General features: G+C 46.1%; 1 protein-coding gene across 4 annotated transcripts in view; it reads right to left on the bottom strand.

Annotated features, from left to right (window-relative positions):
- The window catches only part of LOC138755895 (arf-GAP with GTPase, ANK repeat and PH domain-containing protein 3-like), a 324,334-nt gene that overhangs the window by 206,580 nt on the left and 98,250 nt on the right, over nt 1–19,504 (bottom strand). For all 4 annotated transcript variants that reach the window (XM_069922694.1, XM_069922695.1, XM_069922696.1 and 1 more), the window contains exons 2-3: nt 11,454–11,512; nt 25–112 (exon numbers count right to left, since the gene is read on the bottom strand). In XM_069922694.1, coding sequence (XP_069778795.1) covers nt 25–112; nt 11,454–11,512 — 147 coding nt within the window. The remainder of the gene's footprint in view (nt 1–24; nt 113–11,453; nt 11,513–19,504) is intronic.

Raw genomic sequence — 19,504 nt, 5'->3', positions numbered from 1 at the left:
ACACACACTGAACACACTCAATACCTTCAGGTGACTCCTCCTGCACGTAGGTTCCAGTCAAATATCGGTGAACAAGAGCTGATTTCCCACTTGACAGGTTCCCGACAATTCCCTGATGGACAAATGCACACCATGAGTACAGCCAGACGGCACGGTGTGTGGGTGAGGAGCAGTGTGTGGGGTTGGAGAACACTGTGTTGGAGTAAGCAGAACAGTGTGTGTGGGTGTGAAACGGAGTGTAGGGGTGTGAAACAGTGTGTGGGAGTGTGAAATGGAGTGGAGGAGTGTGAAACAAGTGTGTGGGGGTCATGGGAACAAAACGTGGGGATTGGGGGACAATGCATGCAAGTGTGAAGCAGTGCGTGGGGGTATGAAATAGCGTGTCTGGATGGGAATTGGTGTGAGGGTGGGAGAAAGTTGTGTGGGAGAGGGAATCGGTATGTGGGTGTGGGGGGAACAATGGGTGGGATGGGGTGGGGAGATAGCAGTAATATGCTGGGTTTCAACAATAATTGTTCCGTTTTCCCAATCAATTTACCCATTGCTCTGAATTCCCAAAATAAATTTTCCCAACTTGCCCTCTGGGCATCTGGTTTCCATTCACTGTCCACAGGCCATCCTGGAACTGTAAGAGGGAGGGGCAATGCTGAGGGAGAGGCACCATTAGGGTCAGTATCCATCAAATAGAAACAAATGTGTACAGTACGTCCATGACAGAAATATTGTGTGGAATACGAGGCTGGGAAGTTGGCAGAATGTTTTGCTCATTTAGTGATCTCATCATCATTCAGCGAGCCCTGGTTGAGAATGAATCAGCGGCTCAGATAGCTGATTCGCTGAGTACATTTTCAGATGCTGGATTATCTCTGCTGTGAATCATGCTGAGCTAGGACAGTGTGGGGTTTAATTGTGCACGTTGCGGGGAGCTGAATCCCTCTATGTGCCCCATATCATGTGGCTCAGGCACACTCGACTCAAACTTCTAGTCACACTGGACAGGATAGCCTGTGAAAGCACCAGGGACAGACCTAATCAAACCCTCAGCTCACCACTCTGTAAAAGCACCTGCTCATCCCCTCTAAATAAACCCTGGCTCATTCTTCTGTGCAAGCTCCCAGTTCGCCCCCTCTGTACAAGCCCCCGGCTCATCCCTCAGTACAAGCCCCTAGCTCACTCTCTCTGTACAAGCCCCCGACATCCCCTCTGTGCAAATCCCTGCTCATCCTCTTTGTTCAAACTCCCAGCTCATCTCTCAGTCCAAACCCTCAAATCATCCCCTCTGTATAAACCCTGGCTCACTCCCACTGTACAACCCCTCCTACTCACCCCCCTGCATTACTCACCCCCCTGTATAACCCCCCCCCCCCATCATCCCCTCTGTGCACACCCTTGGCGCTCTGCTCTCCCAGCTTCCCTGTGAACCCATACTGTTTACTCACATGACAACACCACAAAGATTTAACCCCTGCAGCCGTCGGTTCCAGTCAAACTGACACTCACAGTGTAACTGAAGACCTCTGTGTGCCGTGGAGGAGAAGGAAAGCAGACTTGCTCACAAATGTCCCTCTCAAAGACAGGCATAGTGGACACCATCATGGAAACATTTCCCAGGGTAAAGGATTCTAGAACTAGAGGCCATTGGTTTAAGGTGAGAAGAGAAACATTGAGAAGGGCCCAGAGATGAATTTTCACTCACGGTAGTCTGTATCTGAGAATACTCTATTGTTCAGCAAGGTCTGGTTGGACAAAAGGATTCTTTGTTGAATGAAGGGCTCTGGAGTAATATGTCCTCCCTCTTCTTCTTCTTCGTCTTCTTCTAATTCTAGCTCTGTAGTGAGCACCCCGGTGGCTACTGCTCTTAGCAATAAATATAGTATATTGGATGTAGTTGGGGAAGATAACCTGCCAGAGGTTGCACCAAGGGAACCGGTGGTGCGGAAAGGAAGGAAGGGGAACAAGGTGGTCATTGGGGACTCCATCGTCAGGGGAACAGACAAAAGATTCTGCGAACCTGACAAGTGTTCCCGTATGGTGTGTTGCCTCCCAGGAGCCAGGGTGCGAGACGTCTCGGATAGGGTTCAGAGTATCCTCGGGGGGTAAGGTGAATGGCCAGAAGTCCTGATACACGTGGGTACAAATGACGTGGATAAGATGAAGGAGGAGATCCTGAAGAGGGACTACCGTGAGCTCGGAAGGAGGTTAAGAAGCAGGACCTCCAGGATTGTAATCTCGGGGCTGCTACCTGTGCTCTGCGTGGGTGGGGGCAAAATTAATAAAATCAGGAGGTTAAATGTGTGGCTGGAGGAATGGTGCAGAGTGCAGGGATTCAGGTTCATTGACCATTGGGATCTCTTCTGGGGAAGACAAGACCTCTACAGGAGGGATGGTTTACACCTGAATGCAACGGGGGCCAATATACTGGCAGTTAGGTTTAATAATGCTGTCGGATTTGATTTAAACTAATTTGGCAGGGGGAGGGGAACAGGACTGATAGGGAAGCAGATAGGAGTGAATATAGGGGTGGTTCCGTTAGACGATGAAACAATAAGGAGAAAGGGAACTAAAAGTGATAGGAGAGTAGGGGCAAGTGCATCGAGAACAAAGGTGGAGGGAGAAAGGAGATATGGTATCAAGGTATTGTGTATGAATGCACAGAGTGTAAGGAATAAAATGGATGAGCTTGAGGCGCAAATGGCAATGGGAGGTTATGACATTGTCGGAGTAACGGGGACATGGCTGCGGGAAGGGCAGGATTGGGAAATAAATGTTCCCGGATACACGTCCTATAGAAAAGACAGAAAGTTAGGAAGAGGAGGTGGGGTAGCTCTGTTGGTACGAAATGAAATTCAGGCGTTTGAAAGGAAAGACATTGAAACAGGTGGGGTAGAGTCTGTTTGGATAGAATTAAGAAATTGTAAAGGCATGAGGACATTACAGGCCTCCGAAAAGTAGCTCAGATATCGGTAGAAGTATAAATCAGGAATTAAGAGTGGCATGTCAAAGTGGTAGCAATACGGTAGTTATGGGTGTCTTCAACATGAAGGTGGACTGGGATAATCAGACGGGGGCAGGAACACAAGAGAGTGAGTTTATTGAATGTCTACGAGATACTTTCTTGGAGCAGCTAGTGGAGGAACCTACCAGGGGGAAGTCGATTCTGGACTTGGTGCTGTGCAGCGACGCAGAGTTAATAAGTGACCTCGATGTAGGGGAGCCATTAGGGAATAGTGACCATGGTATGGTTACTTTTGAGCTGCAATTAGAAAGGGAAAAAGAAAGGAAGTCGGAAGCATCTGTACTGCAGTTAAATAAAGGGGATTATGCAACTATGAGGGAGGAGCTAGCCAAAATAAAATGGAAAGGTACACTAGCTGGGAGGACAACTGGGGAAAAATGGCAGGTATTTTTGGACATTTTTCACAGGATTCAGGACAAATTTATTCCAAAGTGGAGGAAAGGCTCTAGGAGATGCAAATGGCAGCCGGGGCTAACTAATGAAATCAAGTGCAATATCAAATCCAAAGGTAGTAAGTATAAGATAGCGAAGTGGAGTGGGAAGCTAGAGGATTGGGAAACCTTCAAAGAGCATCAGAGGGTAACTAAGAAAGTCATAAGAGAGGGGAAAATGAAGTACGAGAGGAAATTAGCAAATAATATAATGGAGGATAGCAAAAGCTTTTTTAAATATGTGAAGAGGAAGAAATTGGTTCGGTCTAAAATTGGTCCATTAAGAATAGAAAAGGGTGGAATAATTACCAGAAACAAGGAGATGGCTGAGGAATTTAACAAATACTTTGCAACTGTCTTCACCAAGGAGGATATAGGTTATGGTCAGTTAGGGGGTAGTGGTCATGCGGTATCAAGAGACTTGGGGAACTTTCCTGGGGAAGTAGGGGATCTAATGGATATCCGGATCCAGAAGCAGGAGGTTGTGAGTAAATTGTTGGGACTGAGGGCTGATAAAACCCCAGGGCCTGATGGGCTGCATCCCAGGGTGCTTAAAGAAGTTGCTATGGAAATTGTGGAGGCACTGGTCGACATTTTCCAAAGTTCCATAGATTCGGGGGAGGTCCCTGAGGATTGGAGAGTGGCTGATGTGGTGCCGATTTTTAAGAAGGGAGGGAGGGAGAAAACGGGAAATTATAGACCGGTCAGCCTGACGTCGGTGGTGGGGAAGATATTGGAATCTATCATAAAAGGAGTAATAGCAGAACACTTAGGCAGAAATAATAGTATAAGGGCTAGTCAGCATGGATTCCTTAAGGGTAAGTCATGCTTGACTAACCTTCTGGAATTTTTCGAGGATGTGACAAAGAGGGTGGACTTGGGAGAGCCAGTGGATGTGGTGTATTTGGACTTCCAGAAGGCCTTTGATAAGGTACCGCACGGGAGACTAGTGGGCAAGATCAGGGAGCATGGAATTGGAGGTAAAGTGGTGACATGGATAGGAAATTGGTTAAGAAATAGGAAACAAAGGGTTGGAGTAAGCGGGTCTTTTTCAGGATGGCAGGATGTGACGAGTGGAGTGCCGCAGGGATCGGTATTGGATCCTCAGTTGTTTGTAATTTATGTAAATGATTTGGATGAGGGGATTATTAATAACTTGAGCAAATTTGCAGATGACACTAAATTGGGTGGCGGTGTGGGGTGTGAGGAGGATGTCAGGAAAATGCAGAGGGACTTGGACAGGTTGGGGGTGTGGCCTGCTGAATGGAAGATGACGTTCAATGTGAGCAAATGTGAGGTTATCCATTTTGGGGGCAATAATAGGAAAGCTGAGTATTATTTAAATGTAGACAAGCTAGGGAGTGGGGAGGTGCAAATGGATCTGGGTGTACTTGTTCACCGGTCACTGAAGGCTAACATGCAGGTTCAGAAAGCTGTGAAGAAGGCAAATGGCATGTTGGCCTTCATAAAGAGGGGATTGGAGTATAGGAACAGAGACGCCCTTCTGCAGTTGTACAGGGCCCTGGTGAGGCCCCACCTGGAGTATTGCGTCCAGTTCTGGTCTCCAATTTTGAGGAAGGACTTACTAGCTATAGAGAGTGTGCAGCGCAGATTTACAAGGTTAGTTCCAGGGATGGCGGGGTTGACATATGTTGAAAGGCTAGAAAAACTGGACTTGTATCCGATGGAGTTTAGAAGGATGAGGGGGGACATGATTGAGGTATACAAAATTATCAAGGGGATAGACAGGGTGAAGTCGGATTACTTGTTCCCAATGATGGGGGAGACGAGGACTAGAGGGCATAGTTTAAGAATACAGGGTAGGCCCTTTAGGACGGAGATGAGAAAACATTTTTTTACCCAGAGAAGTGTGAATCTGTGGAATGCTCTGCCACAAAGGGTGGTAGAGGCAGATTCGGTGATTATGTTCAAAAGAGAGTTAGATAAGACTCTAGTGGGCAAAGGAGTTAAGGGTTATGGGGATAAAGCTGGAAAGGGGTACTGATGGTAGTGATCAGCCATGATCTGTAAAATGGCGGTGCTGGCTCGATGGGCCTACTCCAGCTCCTATTGTCTATTGTCTAATTCTGTCTGTTCATGTCTCTCTGTCTCTGGTACCTGACCTACAGTGTTCACCTTTTGGTAAAGATTGCAAAATGCACCTGTTCTTCCATCCTACCTGCCTTCAGAATCACTGTGGCAAGGACACACACCGTTCAGTCCAACTTGGCTACGACGTCCATTGTCTACCCAAGTTAGTCTTTCTCTAAATGTGCGCTTCTCTCATTCTCTCTGCTGGCTGCAGCCCCTCATTTTGAAACAGGACAATGCTAATAGGTAAATGAAACCAGAAGTGGCTGGGGTGTGTAAAGTATAAAGCTTCGTCTGATTGGTGCTGTGCACCAGCCTTTGAGTGCTATGAAAGGAGCTGACTTTGCTGCCTGGGTACTCAGGCTGATTAGGCCTTCTTTCTGAACTGTGGATGTGCACTTTGCTTCAGGTCAGCAGCAACACTCATCACACAGATCAGCCTTAATTCACCAACAGATGCAGCTCTTCATTACATGAACAACTGGCTCTTGATAGTTCTCAGCAACTAACAGGGTCTGGACCAGAACATTCAACTCTCTAACTCAGGGCAAAGTGATAAGACACCAGGCCTGCAGATCCCTGGAACTCCACTGATTAGAGCTTCCCAATTTAAGTCACAGACACAGCCTTTATGGCCCATTGTCTCTATGCTGGCCATTATATCTATCTACACTAATCCCACTTGTCTGCATTAATTCCATGTCCCTCTGGGCCTATCCTGCTGCTGTCTCCTTACTTGAGGAAGATGTACTAGCTTTGGAGGCAGAGCAGTGGAGGTTCACCAGTTTGATTCCAGGGATGAAGGGATTGGCCTATGATTGAGTCATATGGGGCTAAACTCAGTGGAATTTTTAAGAATGAGAGGGGATCAGGCATATGATAATATTTGGTGGGTGGTGATTTTAATTGTTGTTTGGACCTTTTATTGGACAAATCTCTAAAAGCTGTGGAAAAAACAAAAATGGCTTAAGAGTTGTCAATGGTAACGAAAGAGTTGAATTTGGTAGCGATCTGGAGGAAGTTAAACCCGACAGAGAAAGACTTTTCTTTTTACTCGGATAGACATGAATCGTATTCTAGAATTGATCTATTTTTAGTATCAGCACAATTACAGCGTAGATTTACTCAGGCAGAATATAAAAGTAGGATTTTGTCTAATCAGTCTTTGCTATTAATTTCTTGTACTGGTTTTGAAAGAACTGAAACTGCATATCGTTGGAGATTTAATACGTTACTGTTTAAACGACCTGAATTTATTGACTACATGCAAAAACATATAAAAACTTTTTTGCAAATAAATGAAGGGTCCGTGTAATGTAAATTTATTTTGTGGGATGCTTTGAAAGTGTATTTGAGTGGACAAATTATCAGTTATTCAGCTAAAATTAAGGAACAGTATTTGATAGAGAGTCAAGATCTGGAGAAGGAAATTGATAAATTGGAAAAGAAGTACGAGATATTACGGAAGATAAAAAAGCCCAATTGACTAAGCTAAAGTTACGGTATAAAACTTTACAAACCTACAAATTTGAGAGGCTGTTGCAATGATCTAAACAACATTATTATGAGTTGGGTGAATGTGCCCACAAGGTTTCGGTATGGCAATTGAAGATGCAACAGGTTTCTAGGACTATTAATGCTGTTAGAAGAGATTCAACTGTTATTTATAAGCCTCAGGAGATTAATGATGAATTTCATTTATTCTATGAAGAATTGTACACTTCTGAGGTTATACAAGATAATGATCAAATTGATGCATTTTTGTCTAATCTGGACTTGCCGTCATTAAAGGACAAAGAGGCGAAGGAGTTAGATACTCTTTTTACGGAGATGGAAATTAAAGAAGCATTGCATGCTCTGCCCAGAGGGAAATCCCCAGGCGAAAACAATTTTACTTCTGAATTCTATAAAGAATTTTATGATTTATTGTTCCCTGTACTAATGGAAGTTTCGAAGCAGGCTATTGAAACTGACTCTTTTCTGGAATCCTTTTAAGGCATTGATCACCGTAATTCCAAACAAAGATAGAGATCTGTTAAAAGTCAGGTCATATAGACCGAATTCTCTATTAAATGTAGATTATAAGATAGTGGCTAAGGTTTTAGCTAATAGATTAGCTAAATTTTTGACAAAGCTGATTCATATAGACCAGGCTGGGTTTATTAAGAATCGATATTCAGCAGACAATATTGTTAGGTTGATTTCTTTGATTAATATTTCTCAGGAGAAACCCAACCAACCTATGATAGTGGCTCTAGATGCAGAAACAGCCTTTGATAGAGTGGAATGGGGTTTTTTTTATTCGAAGTACTAGAGAAATATAAACTGGGACCACTCTTTACTGGATGGGTGAAGGCTTTGTATAAGTATCCATCAGCCAGGGAGATGACAAATGGACAAATATCATCTTCGTTTACATTGACTAGATTGACCAGGCAAGGACTCCCCTTGTCACCAGCCTAAGTAAATTCAGATTAATATAAAATTAATATATTTGCAGATGATGTTTTAATATATTTAACACATCCTGAGCACGATTAGAGCAGAATGGCAAAATGTCAGGATATAAAGTCAATTGGGAGAAAGTTGAGATTTTTCCATAAGTAAATGAGATTATTCAATTTGTAAACCGAAAACTAAATTTTGGTTGTCTAATTAGATTAAATACTTGGGAATAGTTGTAGATGTTGATTATCAACATTTATATAGGTTAAATTACTTGCCTTTATTGAGTAAAATTAAATATGATTTAAATAGATGGAAAGATTTACCAATAACTTTGATAAGATGTGTAAATTGCATTAAAATGAATATTTTCCCTCATATACAATATCTGTTTCGATCAATTCCTTGAAAACTTCTGGGGAAAAAATTTAAGGATTTAAATGCCTTAATATGATTGTTTGTGGAAAGGTACGTTGGCAAGAGAGTCATTACAAAAACTGACTTAGAGATATGCTTTACGAGGATTACAATTACCACCTTTTCAAAATTATTATGAAGCAGCTCAGCTAAAATTTATTAATAGAATGTTTGATATTGACCAATCTTCAACTGGTCTAAAGTTGGGCTAAAGTTGAGAGGCTCAGATTTCTGAACAAAATATAGATCAATTTATTTATAAATGGAATCATTTACCTGTGTTAAAATATTTATGGTAAATAGGAATCAGATTGTTGGAACTAAAGGTAAAATTTCAGCTAGGACTCCATTTTGTATCAAAATAAATTGTTTCCATTTTCAATGAATAATCAATACTTGAAATCATAGGAACAGAAAGGTATTAAGTTGGTACAAGATTGTTACGAAGATGGTTCTTTTCTTTCATTTAATAGACAAATAAAAATTTGGAATCACGTCAAATACGTTGTTTGCATATTATCAAGTTCGTGTTTTGCTGTTAGGTAATTTTGGACGTGAGTTAAGGTTACCTAGGTGAATTAAATTTGAAGTTCTACTTAATGATGGGAGTAAAAAAGGATTTATTTCAGAAATGTATGCTTTGTTGCAATGTAAAATGAGTAAACCAGATTTGTATAAAGCAAGAAGTAAATGGGAGAAAGATTTGTCTATTCCAATATCTCAGAAAGAATGGATGATTATGTTTGAAGACAGTATGACTAAATTAATAAATGTGAGATATAGATTAGTACATTATAATTTTCTTCACCAGCTTTATTTAACTGCTGAGAAGTTAAAGAAATATGGATTTAGTTCTTTGGATATGTGTTTTCAATGTGGTAAAGAGATTGGTTCTTTTTTATATTCAGTATGACTTTGTGAGAAGGTGAAACCTTTTTGGTGTAGGATTATGAATTTCTGGATGTTTTTTTTAAGTTTAAACGAACTTGATCCAATGTCATTTTTGTTGGGATACAGTACGACATTGATTTTGGGACTAAAAGTTTCAAATTGCATTTATTCGATTAGCATTAGTAGTGGTTAGAAAATGTATAGCCATTACTTGGAAAAATGAAAGTGAGTTGAATATTCAAAGATGGTATATAGAGTTGAGATCTTGTATTCCATTGGAAAAGATAACATATTTACACAATAATTATTCCTTTATTAAGGTGTGGGGCCTGTATATGAAATATATGGGTCTAGAAATGTAGTAGAAGTTTTTCTCTTCCTGGATGGAGGTGGCACCCTCCATGGCAATAAGTAGATGGCAATATATGTTAACTTATTTAATTTTTTTTCTCTTTTGGGGTAGTTATTGGTGGGGGGGGAATGGGGAGAGGGGGCAATAAAGGGAGAAAATTTTGTATATTTGTATCATTTTATTTGTTTGCATGTTATACTTTCAATAAATAAAATATACAAAAAGAATGAGAGGGGATCTTATAGAAACATAAAGTTATGAAAGGCATAGATAAGATAGAGGTAGGTAAGTTGTTCCCATTGGTGGGTGAGACCAGAACTAAGGGTCATGGCCTCAAGATTCAGGGGAGTAGATTTAGAACGGAGATGAGGAGGAACTGCTTTTCCCAGAGGGAGGTGAATCTGTGGAATTCGCTGCCCATTTATGCAGAGAATGCGACCTCAGTGAATATAGTTAAGACAGGTGGATAGATATCTACATAGTAAGGAAGTTAAGGGATATGGGGAGTCGGCAGGTAGGCGGAGATGAGCCTATCATCAGATCAGCCATGATCACATCGAACGGCAGAGCAGGCTCGATAGGCCGGATGGCCGACTCCTGCTCCTATTTCTTATGTTCTTCCCCACCTCTGGCAGCTCATTCCAGATACCAACTTGTCTGCATGAAAAGTTCACCCCCTCAGATCCCCTTTAAACCTTCACCCTCTCACCTTAAAACTGCACCTTCTAGTTTTAGACACTTCTACCATGGGAAACTGATTCCAAATAGTCACCTGCTTATTCCTTCTTAATTTTGTAAACCCCTGTCTTGGCACCCATCATCTCCTTCATTCCAGGGATAACTAACCCAGTCTATCCAATCCCTCCCGATAAGAATCCCTCCAATCCATTTCTCCATCCTCATCAGCTTCAATTTAAGGGAGACATCAGGGGTGTTTTTTTTACACAGAGAGTTGTGGGTGCCTGGAATGCATTGCTGGGTATGGTGGTGAAACTGAAACATTAGGACCATTTTAGAGACTCTCAGACAGGCACATGGATGAAAGAAAAATAGAGGGTTATGGAGTAGGGTGGGTTTAGTACTTTTTAAAAATGGAATATATGGGTCAGCACAACATTGAGGGCCGAAGGGTCTGTACTGTGCTGTAGTGTTCTATGTTCTATCTTTGCTGTACTGAGATCACTAGAGCAATTCTCCATCTTGGCCTAACATCTTGTACAACGGTGACCTGACATCCCAACTTTTGTACTCGGTGCCCTGGCTGACAAGGAGCATGTGCCATTTTTCATCTTCACCACCCTACTCACAGGGGAATAGGGGTAAATCAGGTCGAATTTGACAGGAAAAGGATCCATAAATGGGCCAAGAGGAGGACACAGATAGAACACAAAATATCACAGCACAGTACACAATGTGAGCCAACACTAACCCTAACCTACTCCACAACAATCTAATCCTTCCCTCCCTCAAACCCATAACCCTCTATTTTACTTACATATATCTGCCCAACCACCCATGGCAATGTATTCTAGGCACCCACCACTCTCTGTGTAAAAAAACCTCCCTCTGACATCTCCCCTAAACTTTCCTCCCCTTTTAACTTTTAACACATGTCCTCTAGTATTTACCATGGTCATTATGGGGAAAATGTACTGGCTGTCCACACTATCTATTGCCCTCATAACCTGATAGACCTTTTATATATAATGGGGACACTGGACTCAGAGTAGTATGCGGCATATGCCAAGCAGGAGGACATCACCTCACATGACCAAGACTGAATTTGTGCAAACACAGGATGATCACTCACCACTTTCAGCTCAGGGACAGACCGGCTCAACGTCCACTCCTGACTGTTCACAAACGAATCTGTAACAAACACAGGCCACACTCATGGTCAGTTTTCTCTATCTCTGTGCCACATCTTTGAAAATTGTAAGCTGGCATAGTTAGCGCCACACCATTACAACACCAGCGATCAGGACTGGAGTTCAAATTCTGCCCTCTCGGTCAGAGTTTGTACGTTCTCCCCATGTTTGCATGGGTTTTAACCGGGTAGCTCTGGTTTTCTCCCACCCTTCAAAACATACCAGGGTGTACATCAATTTGGTCTAATTGGGCAGCATGGGCTTGTAGGTTGAAAGGACCTGCTACTGCGCTGTATGTCTAAATTAAAAATGTAAAAATATATAAAAAATAAACTGTGGGACTTTGCAAATGAGCATTTCAATCAATCAACAAGATGCCTAGGACAAAAATCCCTTTGTTCCTTTTCAGCTTATCTCAGAAACACTATATATCAAATTATGTAGAATCACAAATTTGTATGGGTCGTAGGGTGTTTCTGGGCCTGACAGTTACTGAAATAGGCAAGTGAAGATGTTGCGGGGGCCTGGACAAAGATCTTTCCATCCTCTCTACTGACCAGAGAGGTCCCAGAGGACTGGGAAGTCTAATGTTGCCCCTTTGTTCAACAGAGGAAACGAAAGATAATGCAGGAAGTTACAGGTCGGTAGGACTCTCATCAGTGGTAGGGAAACTGCTGGAAAGGAAACTTTGGATATGATTATATGCACATTTGGAAATTCATGGTGAGGAAAAATCAATGTGGCTTCATAAGGAACAAGTTATGTCTTCCCGATTCGATTAAGCTTTTTTTGAGGAGGTGATACAAGTGGTTGATGAGGGTAGGGCAGTGGATGTTGTCTACCTGGAAGTTAGTAAAGGCACTTAACAAGGTCCCTCATGGTAGGCTGATCCAGCAGATGGGTGTGAGATGATAGTTTGGAGAAAGAATTATAGAACACAGAGGGTGGTGGTGGAAGGCTATTCATCGGGCTAGAAGCCTGTGGCTGGTGATGGCTGTTGGGACCCCTGTTGTTTCTGATGTACATCGATGGATGAATAAGCAGGTGTACGGGTTAGTAAGTTTTCAGAAGGTATAATGATTGGTGGTTTTATGGACAATGCAGAGGGTTATCAAAGAATACAGCGGGATATAGAACAGTTACAGATAAGGACTTAAACACAGACAAGTTTGAGGTGTTGCACTTTGGGGAGGTCAAATGTAAGGGGAGTGAAAACAGTTAATGCAGGGCTCTTAAAAGTATTGATATGCAGAGTGATGTGGGGTTCAGGTCCATGTCTCATTCAAAGTAGTGATGGAAGTAGAGCGGGTGGAAAAGAGGCCTTGGCTTCATTGGACAGGGCACCAAAGCAAAGAGGTCATCTTACAGCAATATTAACCTTTGGTTCGGCTACATTGGGAATACTGTGTACCAATCTGGACACCGCATGACAGGAAAGATGTGAAGGCATTGGAAAAAAACAGCTTCTTCCCCTCTGCCAGCAGAGTGCTGAATTGACAATGAACCTGTGGGCACGACAGGTATGGCCCGAATAACGTCCGTTTGGGCAACGTCCGACCGCAAATACGTCCATAGTCCAATAAATATTCAGTTACCACGAGCAAGTCTGCAGCATTACTGTATACTCAAACTGATCACACAGCCCGATATCGGTCCCCACAATGATCCCACTGCCCTACCCTCTCCCCACAGCGCCATGTCAGTCCCCACACTGATCCCACTGCGCCAACCTCTCCCCACAGCCCTGTGTCAGTCCCCACACTGATCCCCACTGCCCTACCCTCTCCCCACAGCCCCATGTCAGTCCCCACACTGATCCCACTGCCCCAACCTCTCCCCACAGCCCTGTGTCAGTCCCCACACTGGTCCCCAATACCCTACCCTCTCCCCACAGCCCTGTGTCAGTCCCCACACTGATCCCACTGCCCCAACTTCTTCCCACAGCCCTGTGTCAGTCCCCACACTGATCCCCACTACCCTACCCTCTCCCCACAGCCCTGTGTCAGTCCCCACACTGATCCCACTGCCCCAACTTCTCCCGACAGCCCTGTGTCAGTCCCCACACTGATCCCACTGCCCTACCCTCTCCACAGCCGTGTCAGTCCCCACAATGATCCCACTGCCCTACCCTCTCCCCACAGCCCCATGTCAGTCCCCACACTGATCCCACTGCCCCAACCTCTCCCCACAGCCCTGTGTCAGTCCCCACACTGATCCCCACTGCCCTACTCTCTCCCCACAGCCTTGTCAGTCCCCACACTGATCCCCACTGGCCCAACCTCTCCCCACAGCCCCATGTCAGTCCCCACACTGATCCCCACTGCCCCAACCTCTCCCCACAGCCCCATGTCAGTCCCCACACTGATCCCAATGCCCCAACCTCTCCCCACAGCCCTGTGTCAGTCCCCACATTGATCCCCACTGCCCTACTCTCTCCCCACAGCCCTGTGTCAGTCCCCACACTGATCCCCACTGCCCCAACCTCTCCCCACAGCCTCATGTCAGTCCCCGCACTGATCCCCACTGCCCTACCCTCTCCCCACAGCCCTGTGTCAGTCCCCACACTGATCCCCACTTACAAATAAAAAGTTTACAGGTACCCTACAGTATCCCATATAGCTTTGCTAAGTATATAATATGATGTTTGCACAACGTCCACATTGTATAATGCCCAATTTCACAGAATGTATTGTGGACGTTAAGTGGCGCATATCTATACATTATTCTCATCTGAAATTTTGCGCTTGGGAATTGTAATTAATAGCTGTTTTACTCCTGAAATGCACTATATTGGCTGCTGGTGCAAAGCAACAAATTTTCTGACATATGTTCATGACAATAAAGGTGATTCTGCTCCGACAGAAGGGGTTTACCAGGATGTTGCCTGGTTTAGAGAGTCTGAGTTATGGGGAGAAGTTGGACAAACTGGGGTGTCTTTCCTGCAGCACCAGAGGCTAATGGGAGAAGTGATAGAGGTGTAAAAAATCATGAGGCATTAATGGGGTGGACAGTTAGAATCTTTTACCCAGGGTAGAAGTGTCACTCACCAGGGAGCATATGTTTAACGTGAGGTAGAGGAAGTTTAATGGAGATTGGGGGGCAAATATTTTAAAGAGTGGTGTGCCTGAAACTGGCTACCAGGGGGTAATGGTGGAAGTACTGCCCAGTAAATCTATCATCCACAGGACCTTCATTTGACATTCCGGCTGAAAGTCAGTACCTCCTCCAGCATCGTGCTCGAGTATCAGGAGGAGCCTGTCCTTGAGAATCAGGGGGTACCTGTGCTCGAGAGTCAGGGGGAACCTGTCCTTGAGAGTCAGGGGGTACCTGTGCTCGAGAGTCAGGGAGTACCTGTGCTCGAGTATCAGGGGGAACCTGTCCTTGAGAATCAGGGGGTACCTGTGCTCGAGTATCAGGGGGAACCTGTCCTTGAGAGTCAGGGGGTACCTGTGCTCGAGAGTACCTGTGCTCGAGAGTCAGGGGGAACCTGTCCTTGAGAGTCAGGGGGTACCTGTGCTCGAGAGTCAGGGGGTACCTGTGCTCGAGTATCAGGGGGAAACTGTCCTTGAGAATCAGGGGGTACCTGTGCTCGAGTATCAGGGGGAACCTGTCCTTGAGAATCAGGGGCTACCTGTGCTCGAGTATCAGGAGGAACCTGTCCTTGAGAATCAGGGGGTACCTGTGCTCGAGTGTCAGGGGGAACCTGTCCTTGAGAGTAAGGGGGTACCTGTGCTCGAGTATCAGGGGGAACCTGTCCTTGAGAGTCAGGGGGAACCTGTGCTCGAGTATCAGGGGGAACCTGTCCTTGAGAATCAGGGGGAACCTGTGCTCGAGTATCAGGAGGAACCTGTCCTTGAGAATCAGGGGGTACCTGTGCTCGAGTATCAGGGGGAACCTGTCCTTGAGAATCAGGGGGTACCTGTGCCCGAGTATCAGGAGGAACCTGTCCTTGAGAATCAGGGGGTACCTGTGCTCGAGTATCAGGGGGAACCTGTCCTTGAGAATCAGGGGGTACCTGTGCTCGAGTATCAGGGGGAACCTGTCCTTGAGAATCAGGGGGTACCTGTGCTCGAGTATCAGGGGGAACCTGTCCTTGAGAATCAGGGGGTACCCGTGCTCGAGTATCAGGAGGAACCTGTCCTTGAGAATCAGGGGGAACCTGTGCTCGAGTATCAGGGGGAACCTGTCCTTGAGAATCAGGGGGTACCTGTGCTCGAGTATCAGGGGGAACCTGTCCTTGAGAATCAGGGGGTACCTGTGCTCGAGTATCAGGGGGAACCTGTGCTCGAGTATCAGGGGGAAACTGTCCTTGAGAATCAGGGGGTACCTGTGCTCGAGTATCAGGGGGAACCTGTCCTTGAGAATCAGGGGCTACCTGTGCTCGAGTATCAGGGGGAACCTGTCCTTGAGAATCAGGGGGTACCCGTGCTCGAGTATCAGGAGGAACCTGTCCTTGAGAATCAGAGGGTACCTGTGCTCGAGAGTCAGGGGGAACCTGTCCTTGAGAATCAGAGGGTACCTGTGCTCGAGAGTCAGGGGGAACCTGTCCTTGAGAATCAGAGGGTACCTGTGCTCGAGAGTCAGGAGGAACCTGTCCTTGAGAATCAGGGGGTACCTGTGCTCGAGTATCAGGAGGAACCTGTCCTTGAGAATCAGGGGGTACCTGTGCTCGAGTATCAGGAGGAACCTGTCCTTGAGAATCAGGGGGTACCTGTGCTCGAGTATCAGAAGGAACCTGTCCTTGAGAATCAGGGGGTACCTGTGCTCGAAAGTCAGAGGGAACCTGTCCTTGAGAGTCAGGGGGTAACCGTGCTCGAGAATCAGGGGGAACCTGTCCTTGAGAGTCAGTGGGTACCCGTGCTCGAGAGTCAGGGGGAACCTGTCCTTGAGAGTCAGGGGGTACCCGTGCTCGAGAGTCGGGGGAATCCGTGGTCGAAAGACAGGAGAAACCCGTGCTCAAGAGTCAGGGAGAACCTGTGTTACAGTGTCAGGGGGAACCTGAGCTCAAGAGTCGGGGGAACCCGTGCTACAGTTGCAGGGGGAACCCATGTTACAGTGTCAGGGGGAACCTGAACACGAGAGTCGGGGGAACCCGTGCTCGAGAGTCAGGGGGAACCCGTGCTCAAGAGTCAGGGGCAATCCGTGTTACAGTTGCAGGGATAACCCATGTTACAGTGTCAGGGGGAACCCAAGCTCGAGAGTCAGGGGAACCCGTGTTACAGTTTCAGGGAGAACCCATGCTCGAGAGTCAGGGGGAACCCGTGTTACAGAGTCAGGAGGAACCCGTGTTACAGTGTCAGAGGTAACCCATGTTACAGTGCCGGGGGAACCCGTGCTCGAGAGTCAGGGGGAACCCATGCTCAAGAGTCAGGGGGAACCCGTGCTCAAGAGTCAGGGAGAACCCATGTTACAGTGTCAGGGGGAACCTGAGCTCGAGAGTCGGGGGAACCCGTGCTCGAGAGTCAGGGTGAACCCGTGCTCAAGAGTCAGGGGCAACCCGTGTTACAGTTGCAGGGATAACCCATGTTACAGTGTCAGGGGGAACCCGAGCTCGAAAGTCAGGGGAATCCATGTTACAGTATCAGGGAGAACGCATGCTCGAGAGTCAGGGGGAACCCGTGTTACAGTGTCAGGGGGAACCCGTGTTACAGTGTCAGTGGGAACCCGTGCTCGAGAGTCAGGGAGAACCCGTGTTACAGTGTCAGGGGGAACCCGAGTTACAGTGTCAGGGGGAACCCGTGCTCGAGAGTCAGAGAGAGCCCATGTCATAGTGTCAGGGGGAACCTGTGCTCGAGTGTCAGGGGGAACCCGTGCTCGAGAGTCAGGGGGAACCCGTGCTCGAGAGTCAGGGTGAACCTGTGCTCGAGTGTTAGGGTGAACCTGTGCTCGAGTGTGAGGGGGAACCTGTGCTTGGGTGTCAGGGGGAACCTGTGCTTGAGTGTTAAGAGTAATCCTGTGCTCAAGTGTCAGGGAAAACCCGTGCTCAAGTGTCAGGGTAAACCCGTGCTCGAGAGTCAGGGTGAACCTGTGCTCGAGTGTTAGGGTAAACCCGTGCTCGAGAGTCAGGGTGAACCCGTGCTCAATTGTCAGGGTAAACCCGTGCTCGAGAGTCAGGGTAAACCCGTGCTCAAGTGTCAGGGGGAACCTGTGCTCATGTCTCTTAGGTAAAACACAAAAGTCTCAGTCACCATGATTGAAGTAAAAACACCACGCTGGAAAAACTCAGCAGCTCATTCAGTACACTTTATGTAGCAACGATTTACAATTCATATATTAAAAACAGTGCAATATTACACGGAATTTGCTTTTGTCTGCCATAAGGATGACAGATTCGCCATAGGCCAAAGTTGTCTGAAGCACCTCTTCCAGTCAGAAAAAATAGCAAAGGTGTCCCCAAGCATCCATAGATTCGCCTTGAGCACTGTTGCGGCCCCCTACCACAGAGTCCAGTCCAAACCATCAGCAGCCTGAGCTTCAGATCTCAACTTCCAACACAATCAGGAAACCTTCAGTGCCCTCAGAACCCTCTCGTAACCCACTTCACATACCTGGCACCCCTTCCTTCTGCCAGTCTCGAGCTAGGTAAAGATATGTAACCAGGATGTTGCCTAGATTGGAAAATAAGTCTTATAAGGATAGGTAAGCAGGATTGGGACTTTTCTCTTTTGAGCGAAGAAGGATGAGAGAAGACTTAATAGAGGTCGATGAGATTCTGAGAGGCATAGACAGGGTGGACAGGCAGCAGCTGTTTCCCAGGGTAGGATCAGCAAACACCAGAGGACATTTGTACCAAGTGAAGGGAGGGAAGTTTAGGGGAGACATCGGGGGTACTTTTATTTTGACATAGAGAGTTGTGGATACCAGGGATGGTGGTGGAGGCTGGAACAATAAGAAAAATAGAAGGTTATGTGTGTGAGGAAGGGAAGGGTTAGGTTTATATAGGTCAGCACATCATGTGCTGAAGGGCTTGTAATGTTCTATGATCTTTACATAATCAATGTTTTGGGATTTGCCCCTTCATCAAGCTATGAGTAAAATGTTGGCAGATGCCTGGTTGCTCACACCTTTATGAAGGACTCAAGCCTGAAACGTTGGCTACTTATCTTTATTACTGTTACATAAAGTACATTGTTTAACCTGCTGAGTTTCCCCAGTCTTGTGTTTTTACTCAGGTCTCTGAAACCCACCAACCTGATTGCCTTGCACTCTGCCAAATCTGGGGCATTTCAGATGTGTTTGGGGAAAATCTGCAGGGTGCTTGTAGTATTGGCAGGAACCTAGTCAGGGGTCACAACACCTGCCGATCAATGTGAAGCCCACCCACAAGTGGGCACACACCTTGCGATAGGTTCCTTTGAATGTATACACACTTTGCCATTGGCTCCCTCTGTGCTATTTTGTGCATAGCTGAGCCAGCCGGCCACTGTATAAAACCCAACTTGTGGAGCAACTTGTTCTCTTTCTTTCCCCCCCCACCCCCCCAGGAGCAGACCCGAGCTCCACTCCAGACTGTGAGCTGTGGACGTCACTGGGGAGTCATTTGCAAGGAGTGTGCAATGGTTACATTGTTGCTGGTGTGGACCCAGGGAAGGCGGGGAGTGGAGACGCAGCACTTCCCTGTAGGGTCCTACCACCGACAACTCCACACAGGCTTTAATCTGATGGTGCTTTATTTAAAATCCCGCAACCACAGGGTCTGTGTCCAAGACGACGGCACCGTATTCAGCAGGCAGCCATGAGGGGTTGCAGACTCCAGGAGAACAGGAGACTGGCGCAGGACACCAGCAATGGGGAGAACACCCCAATGAGAAGGAGCAGCAGAGGAGCCAACCCTACAGGATGGAGCCGCACACAGTTTGGCACTGGTGTTGTGAGTGGTGCAGTGAATAAAACGTAATGGGAGTTGTCTGTGAGCTGAACCAACAGAACTGTTTATGGAATCTTTGCAGGGGTTTAAATAATTACAGTTGGCGTGCTATCGCAATCACCTGAC

Source organism: Narcine bancroftii, chromosome 2 (genome assembly GCF_036971445.1).
Source record: "Narcine bancroftii isolate sNarBan1 chromosome 2, sNarBan1.hap1, whole genome shotgun sequence".
Classification (NCBI taxonomy): domain Eukaryota; kingdom Metazoa; phylum Chordata; class Chondrichthyes; order Torpediniformes; family Narcinidae; genus Narcine; species Narcine bancroftii.
The sequence above is the reverse complement of the archived record's forward strand: the minus strand, read 5'-3'. Positions and strand labels throughout refer to the sequence as shown.